The following is a 9,771-nucleotide window of genomic DNA, read 5'->3' as shown; positions in this document are numbered from 1 at the left end:
TTTAGAGAATCCAACACTGGAGTAAAATTATACTTTGGAGATAATAGAGGGTACGAGATCAAGGGACATGGAGATGTCCTTGTTACTCTGCCTGATGGAAAGATCAAGAATATATATGATGTGTGGTATGTTCCTGGTATTAAGAAGAACCTGATTTCTGTATCAAAGATTATAGATCAGGATCTCAAGGTAGAATTCTTTAAATCTCATTGTATTATTAAAGACTTGTTGGACTAGATGAAGCTTATTGCTACAGGTATTTGCATAGGAGGACTCTACAAACTGGATGTGAAGAGTACACCACAGCAAGCCTTGATCTCATTGGATAAGTTTGCTGAAAATTTGTGGCATCAACGACTTGGGCATATCAATTTCAGTGACCTTGTTCTGTTGCAAAACAAAGGTATGGTAGATGGTCTTCCTGTTTTGAAAAAGTTGCATATTGATTGTGAGGCATGTGCATTCGGTAAACAACATAGAGATGAATTTCCTACTATTAAAGATAGGTAACAGAGGGATATACTCGAACTTGTACAGACTGACTTATGTGGCCTGATGCAGAAAAGATTGTTAGGTGGGGCCTACTATTTTTTAATCTTTTTTGATGATTGTACAAGATTCACATGGGTATATTTTCTTAAACAGAAGAGTCATGCTTTTGAATATTTCAAGCAATCTAGAAACATGATAGAGAAGCAAACATGAAATTTCATTAGCATTCTTCGATCAGATCAAGGAGGAGAATTCAAGAAAGGGGTTTTCATCAAATACTATAACGAGCATGGGATACAACAGCAATTTACAACACCTTACTCTCCTTAGCAGAATGGAGTGGTTGAGAGGAAAAACAGAACACTGGTGGAGTGTGCTTGCAGTATGTTGAAAGGTAAGAATCTAATGAATGGCTTTTGGGCAGAAGCTATCAATACTGCAGTGTATTTGAAGAATAGGAGTCCTACTAAAAGTCTTCATTATAAAACTCGATTTGAAGCATTGTTTGGCTTCAAGCCTGCAGTAAGTCACCTTAAAGTATTTGGTTGTAAAGCTTTTGCACATGTTCCCAAAGAGAATAGGAATAAGTTAGATTCAAATGCCATTAAATGCACCTTCATTGGATACTGCACTGAGTATACGGCTTATAAAATGTTTGATCCTTCTACTCACAAGGTGTTTGTTAGTAGAGACGTAGTATTCCATGAACAGGTTGCTGATGGAAATCCTGTGCAAAACAATGAAGAATGGCATGTACCCTTACTTTCAGATGAGGTTAGTGAAATAGGGATCAGTCAGCAATAGGAACAGCAGCAGCAGCAGGAACAATAGTAGCAATAGTAGGATAAAGAGGAATGAATCGAGTTCAGTCCACAAAGAGAAGAACCTAGTAGAATAATTGAACCCCCACCGCTCAGGAGATATAGCAAGCCGAAATAGTTACTAGATCGATATAGGGATTGTGTGCTCTTGGCTGGTATATTTTTTTTTCTAGTTAAGACTAACCTAAGTACCCACGAGGGATTTGAACCAGTGACCTATCGCAAGGAGTGCCTTAACAACGCACCCATTCACTGTCAATCCAAAGCCCCGTGGGCGCTCCTGACTGGTATGTTAAACATTGAAGAACCTTCTAATTTTTATGAAGCTAGTAAGAGTTTTGAATGGAAGGAAGCAATGAAAGAGGAATATGAATCTATTATTAAGAAAAATACTTGGGATCTAGTAAAGCTTCCTAATGATAAACAACCCATAGGTTGCAGATGGTTATTTAAATTGAAATTTAAAGCAGATGGGTCTATTTATAAGCATAAAGCAAGGTTGGTGGTAAAGGGGTATTCCCAGAAAGAAGGTATTGACTTTGAGGAAACATTTTCCCCTGTTGCAAAACTAAATACCATTAGACTAAATATTGCTTTAGTCACTAAGCATCATTGGAAAATACATCAATTAGATGTTAAATCTACTTTCTTAAATTGTGATTTGAAAGAAGAAGTATACTTAGTGCAGGCTGAGAGGTTTGTTAAGAAGGGAGAAGAGCTCTTAGTATGTAGATTAAAGAAAGCTTTATATGGTTTAAAGCAGGCTCCTAGATCTTGGTACGAAAAAATTGACTCATTTTTCCTCATGCATGGCTATAAATGGAACAAAAATGATCCCAATTTGTATATTGTGTTTAATGATGAGGGACAGACAGTGTTGATTTCTTTATATGTCAATGATCTAATCATGACAGGGAGTGCAGACAATCTCATTAAAGAAATCAAGCAGTAGTTATCACAAAATTTGAGATGAAGGACCTTGGAGAAATGCATTACTGTTTGGGTCTAGAAGTTTGGAGAGATTCAAACCAAACTTTCTTGTCCCAGGGTAAGTATGCTAAGAGTTTGTTAACCAAATTCAAAATGGATGAGTGCAAGGCTGCATTTGTGCCTTCACAGCAGAACAACAGACTTCAAGTGGATGATGGTTTGAAATATGCAGATGCAACATTGTATAGGCAGTTGGTTGGTAATCTTATCTATTTGACTACAACGAGACCATATATAGCCTATGCAGTGAGTGTTTTGAGTCAGTTCATGACTCGACCTCATGAGAACCATTGGATTGCAGCGAAAGGAGTTCTGAGGTATCTGCAATGAACTTCGAAGTTTGGTATTTTGTATTCTGTCTCATTTGATGTTAGTTTGACAGGTTATACAGACTCTGATTGGGCAGGAAATTTAGATGATAGAAGATCAATTACAGGTTACGCCTTCAGCATTGGGTTCGGGGTCATCTCTTGGTGCAACAAGAAGCAACATACTATTGCCTTATCCTCAACAGAAGCATAATATCAAGCTATGTGTGCAGCAGCATGTGAGGCAATTTGGTTGCGCAGACTTCTCCAAGATGCAGGAGAAGAACAGACAGAAGCTACAGTTATCAATTGTGATAATCAAAGTTCCATCAAACTGACCCACAACCCTATGTTTCATAAAAACATTAAGCACATAGACACTCAATTTCATTTTGTCAGGGAGAAGGTGCAGTCCAAAGAAATTTGTGTTGAATATTGTAATTCTTGTGATAATATGGCTGATATATTTACTAAGCCTCTGGGAAGACTGAAGTTTGATTTGTTTAGGGACATGTTAGGTGTGTTTAAGAACCCTTTGTCCATTAAGGGGGAGTGTTAGAATTAACGGAGATTAGGTGATTATTGTTACATAGTTATGATTGTGCTTTACTTGGACATTCAGTTCCTATCATTTAGGGATTTGATTTACTATCCCTAACTAAGTGTATCTATTTATTATGGGAGTTTAATGTGAAGCCTATGCGATGTATTTGCTTGTAGGAGCTCCTGGTGATCCACACTTGTGAGCTCCTCTAGTGTTGTTTGCCAATTCATGTCTTCCATATGCAACTGTTGACAACGGCTGGATAAAATGCCACATTCTACACCATACAAAGTTTCATGGCTACAAAAGGGACAACAACTATTGGTGAACAAACAATGCCAAGTGGAGTTTCAAATTGATCAATACAAAGAACAAGTTCTTTGTGATATTGTGCAGATGGATACTTGCCATGTCTTGCTTGGAAGACCCTAGCAGTACGATAGAAAAGTGAGCTATGATGGTAGGATGAACACTTACAGTTTTGAGAATGATGGACAAAAACATGTGTTACTACCTATCAAAACTAAAGGTACCAAAGAGACAATGGATCCAAACATACTATTAATGAGCGAGAAACAATTGGTTACCAACAATAAAAAAATTGGTAAGTAGGAGCAATCAGCTGAAGTAGAGGTGACCAATCTACCTTCAACAAATCAAAATTCATTTAGTTTCGAAGATGAAATGCAAAATGTAAAATCAGTAGTGTTTTCCACAATAGAAGTCATGACAAAGGAGATCCAACTTAATAAACAACAATTAGTAATACTGGAGAACTATGGACATGAAAAGCTTGAAAAGAATGCTACAAATGACAAGGGAGGAGGGAGTCTTGAACAAAAATACAATGTTGAACAACAAAACCATCATGCATGGTCTCAATTGATCCTTGCAGCTCTATGGACTTTAATCGTCTAGATAATGAAAAAGAGGATATGCTCAATTAAGGAAAAACAATTCCAGGAAAATCATGTATCATATCAAAGGTGGAAAATTCAACTAAAGCTAATAAAACTATGTTGGAAGAAATGGATGAGAGGATTATTTAAATGGGGAACCACCCAAAGAATAAATCTTTGGAATTTGTTGCATTGTTACAAAAAAGCAGTGGAAGGAAGCTTCATAAACAAGAGTCTATGAACAATTTGAAGCTTGGTTGTATGATGCAGAAGCATCATCAATATTTTTACTCTATGTAATTTTAATCCTATTTTTAGAAGCTTAAGCTAGTTAAGTTAAGTGAGTGATGAGGTGTTTTTTTTTAATAAATGGATTATTAAGCGCAAATGAAGCTTCTAATCATTCGGAGATTGGAAGCTAACTGTTGTTAAGATTCATTTTCTTATTTTGGTGAGCTAGATACTATTATTATGGATCTGAATGAAATATTGTTGTAACCGAACTGTGGGCACATTAATATAATAAGAAAATTCCTATGAGGGCGATAGTGCGGTTGTTTGAAAAATTAATTCATGGCTTTGTTAATGTGTTTTTTTTAGGATCACAATTATCATTATGAAAGGGGAGGTTGAGATTCGATTGCATAGAGGTGATTGGTAGGACTGTGTATTCGTTGTTCATAGTGAGTGATTGATGAAAGACTTAGACGCATTTTGAGTTGAAATCTGACTCTTCCATTAGTGTTGACTGTAAACGAGAGATGGATCTGTGATCTGCTTGAGTGTCTTACGTGAAACCTCAGTGCAATTTCTCACAATCTCTCCCATCGGAGCTGCAAAGGGGTCGATTAATGCCATCGGTTGAATGTGCTACGGGAAGGCATCCACGGGCATTGTTGTAAGCATTACAGCGTGGATCCTTTCTTCTCTGTGAATCGTGTGATGGCATTTATATATTGACCATTGATAAATTGATAAATTGGAAGTCGAAGGAATGTAACAAGGTTTGGAACTCTGGATGGTTGAAGGTGGATAGCGTAGAACGACCAGTTTCTCTTTCACCTGTAAATGATAGCGTCCAATTGTTAAGCAACGCCATGGTATTCTGGAGTTCAGTGACTCAACATGAGACAAAGAAGGACGCTTTAATCAATACATGTACATAATGAACCTGTATGGGCATATGTAATTTTCAATACATATATAATTTTTTTTGAGCAAGGTTATAACGGATCGACATGAACATAGAAAGGATCTCATTCTCTCCATTAAACATCTACACTCACATATAACAAACGTAAATGAAGTGAATTGAGAAACACCTCAACATTCTCCATGACATTCCCCACCACTTATTGCTCATTAGCCAGCAACAAAGAGCCAACCCAAATCTTAGCTACAAATTCAAATCCCACTTCTTAGCCTCTTATATGTCTTTGGTTTCTCTATTAAATTTGTTGGGTTTAGGACTTCTATGAAGAATCTAAAACTGTCAATAATACAAATTTTATATATAAACACAAAAATATTAATCCAAATACCAGAAAAATATGCTACCAAAGATATACCCAAATTCGTCTAGTTTGACTACTGCATATTTTCTTTTTATATTCTATTCCCAAAAATCAAGGAAAAGGCATACAGTCAAGATTACCGGGCATTCCCATCACATGGAAGACAAGGCATATACGCACATGGCGTTTAATAAATATGTCCATGGTACTGCAGCCAATCAGTCATAGAAAGTGGTGTCCGAGCTGGGACTTTCTCCCAAATGCTTTGACGAGAAGCTATTAAATATTTTTGGTAATCTGAATAAATTGTTGTTTAACTTGTAATTTTATTAATTCGAAGGTATGCTTAGATTATAATTGTGATATTAATATTGAAAATTAACGTGGTTGTTAAAAAAAAATACCAGTTTTAAGCAAAATACTCATTAAAATAATGTGGAAAGCAGGTGATTTGGTTGGAAATTAGCCTACGCCCAGCAAATTCCGCCAACCTACAGCCTCAAAAAGCACGCCTCTGCATAATCAACGCACAATTGTCAAAAGGATGGTGCGAGGATGTGTCGGACGATAAGAATCCACAACAAAATACATGACAGCCCACCTGCCCTTCGTTGTGTTCTGGATGTCGGTAGCTCCGGGTAGGAGAAGGGACCGGGAAAGTGGGGCAGTCATGTTTCATGCGTAGGGAAGTGGATTTCTTTTACGGGTGAACGCGGAGAATACTCCCTCATATATCTATGTAACATCCCCTCTAATCCACCCATATCACACAGTCGCTTCATTATTATTGATCATTCTCCCTTCATTTCTGTGAGTTCGAATCGAATCTGAAGCAGCCATGACTGACAACAAGTTTTCATCACCACCCGCAGGCTACCCTCAACGAATTCCTCCGCCAGGTTCGGCTCTCTTGTCCTCCTGATTTTTTCATTTCGTCAATTATTTTCTTGAATGATGATCACAAATAATTTGTATTCACATTCTTTTAATGTTGCTATCAGGTTATCCAACGCAAGCTCCTCCTCCCCAGTACGCTGAATCATCCGCGTCTGTAAAAACGCAGCAGAGAGGAGAGAAAGGATTTATTGAAGGATGGTATGAATTCAATTGCAAATTTTCGCTATTCTGTAGGTATATATGGGTTATGATTTTGCGTTATTGATTTCTGCATTTTTATGGATTTGCAGCCTCGCGGCTCTGTGCTGTTGTTGGTTGTGCGAGACATGTTGTTGATGGTAAGCACTGGATTGGATTTATATTGACAAAATATAAACAAGGCTTGTTGATGGTAAGCACTGGATTGGATTTATATTGAGAAAAAATAAACAAGGTTTTTGGTTTTTATTTGATTCTGGGTTATGATTGCTGTAAATAGATGAAATCACCAACTGGTGAACAAGGGTTTTGGTATGTAATATTGTAACATTTAGCATCAGTCTGCCATTTATTTACAGGCTTTAATAATATATTGGCAATTGGCAAAGATTCATAGATCCTAAACTTGGGTTTAAGAAGTTTAAGATCGGAGTGTAATAGAATGCATCTTTAAGGGTGCTCAAGTTTCACGTTTCATATGAATTTCTCCTTCAGAGTGTTTGTCCATTTTCATTTTCAAGTTAATTTACATATAAAGATAATTATCTGTTACCCTTTTGAGGGTGAATTACTTATTTACTATTTGTGTTTTTCCTTTTTCTGGGAATTTATATAAAGATAATTATCTATTATTCTTTCGAGGGTGAATTACTTCCTGGCTGTGTATTTTCTTTTTCTTGGAATCTATCTTTAGTTTTATCTGGTTGTATGGTAAGCTATGGAATCTGTGTTTTTCTTTTTTGGGAACCTATACAAAGATAACTATCTATTATCTTTTTGAGGGTGAATTACTTCCTCCTTGTTTTTTTCTTTTTCTTGGAATCTATGTGGTTGTATGGTAAGCTATGGAATCTATCTTTAGTTTTATGTGCTTGTATGGTAAGCTATGGAATTTATCTTTAGTTGAAGTTAAAGAATTTTAATGGTTATTCAAGACATTAAATAGTTAAATGTAATCTAATTTATGTGCTTGTATGGTAAGCTATGGAATTTATCTTTAGTTGAAGTTAAAGAATTTTAATGGTTATTCAAGACATTAAATAGTTAAATGTAATCTAATTAATCAATAGTCGAATTTAAAATAAAATTTTAATATTTTTTGACACCAAATTTATTTATGTATTTAAAAATTTAAATGTAATCTTATTAAAAACCATTAATTAAAAGACATTAAATAGTTAAATGTAATTTAGTTAATCAATAGTCGAAGTTAAAATAAAATTTTAATATTTTTTGACACTAAATTTATTTATGTATTTAAAAATTTAAATGTAATTTAATTAAAAATTTAAATGTAATCTAATTAATCAATAAAATTTAAATGTAATCTAATTAATCAATAGTTGAAATTAAAATAGAATTTTAATAATTCTTGACACTAAATTTATTTATGTATTTAATAATTTATTTTAATTAATCTAAATTTATTTATGTATTTAAGAACTCATATAATTATTGTAAACTCATTTAAGTATTTAAAAACTTATTTTAACGTATTTAAAAACTCATTTTAATTAATTTAAATTTGGATGAAAATTTTTCAATTCGGAAAAAATTAAAAAATTCAACAATATACTTCTTATACATGAATCCGAGCAAAATTATCTTTTTTCAAAAAGGTTAAGACTAAAAGTAAAACTAAGCCCAAGCATATTAACAGTTCTATCTCCAACTAGTGTAAGCCAACGCTAATGACCACGCCAAACACTATTAACCAGGGGGAGTCCCCTCTTAACTCCAGTGAAAACATTGTTTTCTTCAACAAGGTGCGGAATGAACAAATCTATATACCAACTGAACCGAATTTTATCTAAATATTTGTTATTAATTAACCATTTTTCAAATTTTTTAGTCTAGATTCTAGCTCATGATTTTTCTGTCCATTTGATTTGAAATTAATAAAAAATGGTTAATTATTTCTAAGATGGTAAGTTTAATATAATTTATAAAACTCCAAAAATTTTAAAATATTAAATTTATTTATACATTTGAAAAACATCTAAACAGCTTAATATTCATATTCTTAATAAAAATTTAAAACTTATATTACCAATTTATTTCTAAAATTATATTACCAAATTTCTTAGCGCATGGGAGAAAAAAATATTTTATTTTAAAGGATGCTTCATTTCTTTCCTTTAGTATTCCAACGCGGTCACTGAAAATTCATTTCATGGAAATATCCTTCTGCACTACATAAATGACTTGGATTATTTGTGCATTATGTAACTTCATTATCAGTTTCGAACGGTGATTAAGGAGAAGATGCTGGAATGGCATTGTGGTGAACCCGGATAGAATACTAAATTAAATCATAAGGATCAATCAATAAATAAAGGTAAATATTCATTTATCTATTTTTTTATTTTCGTTTTGTTTAAGATGAGGTGTTTATACATAAATTTTTGCTACGTAGAGTGACTTGGATTTGAGCAAATATTTATCACTCAGGAGGGACCTGGATCCTAGGATGGAGCATCTGGAATGATCCATTTTCCTAATAGTATATCATGATGATTTTGCTTCTGATGTTTTCTTTTGACCAATTAGACCAACTCTCTTCATTATAAAATATTTGAAACACAATACTATTTAGTGATATTTAGTGATCTATACCTCTCTTCAGAGAGTTTATTTATTTGCCCTGGAAGAGATTGACCTAACACATGGGGCACTTTTATGAAATTTTCAATTCTATAGATAATACAATTCACCTTTAAAAACATAGGAAAAAATAAAATATTTAAAAGAAATTTAGTTATTATTTATTTATTTTATTTTTAATTAAAAAATATAAAAATATAAAAATTAATTTTCACACATGTAATTTATAATGTTTTAAAGATACTGATATTTAAAAAACATTTGGTTAATACTTATTTTCGACTTATTTTTTATGATGATTGTGTCTACAAATATTTACTTATTTTCAACTCATTCTTTATAATGATTGTATTAAGAAACAATACTTTCTATAGTTATTTGAAGAATCATGTAATATTTTCTACAGTTTGAGATTTGAATTTAAACTTAATATTTTAAAACCAACTGATAATGAAGCATAAAATTAGTATAAAATTATTATTACAGGGTGTAGAAAGATTTAGG

At 33.4% G+C, this 9,771-nt stretch overlaps 1 protein-coding gene across 1 annotated transcript; it reads left to right on the top strand.

The window, feature by feature from the left end:
* The first annotated feature begins 6,234 nt into the window (after nucleotides 1-6,234).
* On the top strand, nucleotides 6,235-7,170 carry LOC149232789 (protein CYSTEINE-RICH TRANSMEMBRANE MODULE 12-like). Its single transcript, XM_089376569.1, has 3 exons — nucleotides 6,235-6,467; nucleotides 6,570-6,663; nucleotides 6,756-7,170. Exons 1-3 carry the CDS (start codon nucleotides 6,407-6,409, stop codon nucleotides 6,799-6,801), a joined length of 201 nt encoding a protein of 66 aa, XP_089232695.1. The 5' UTR covers nucleotides 6,235-6,406; the 3' UTR covers nucleotides 6,802-7,170.
* The last annotated feature ends 2,601 nt before the right edge of the window (nucleotides 7,171-9,771 follow it).

Source organism: Pinus tabuliformis, chromosome J (genome assembly GCF_031772625.1).
Source record: "Pinus tabuliformis cultivar Carrire ecotype Pingquan chromosome J, CPIR1, whole genome shotgun sequence".
In the NCBI taxonomy this organism is placed as follows: Eukaryota; Viridiplantae; Streptophyta; class Pinopsida; order Pinales; family Pinaceae; genus Pinus; species Pinus tabuliformis.
The sequence above is the reverse complement of the archived record's forward strand: the minus strand, read 5'-3'. Positions and strand labels throughout refer to the sequence as shown.

What these genes read in the sequence shown, in the direction of transcription:
- LOC149232789 (XM_089376569.1), top strand. Translation starts at nt 6,407, where the DNA reads ATGACTGACAACAAGTTTTCATCACCACCCGCAGGCTACCCTCAACGA. An exon ending in TCAACGAATTCCTCCGCCAG is followed by an intron (nt 6,468 to 6,569) that starts GTTCGGCTCTCT and finishes TGTTGCTATCAG; the next exon opens with GTTATCCAACGCAAGCTCCT. An exon ending in AAAGGATTTATTGAAGGATG is followed by an intron (nt 6,664 to 6,755) that starts GTATGAATTCAA and finishes ATGGATTTGCAG; the next exon opens with CCTCGCGGCTCTGTGCTGTT.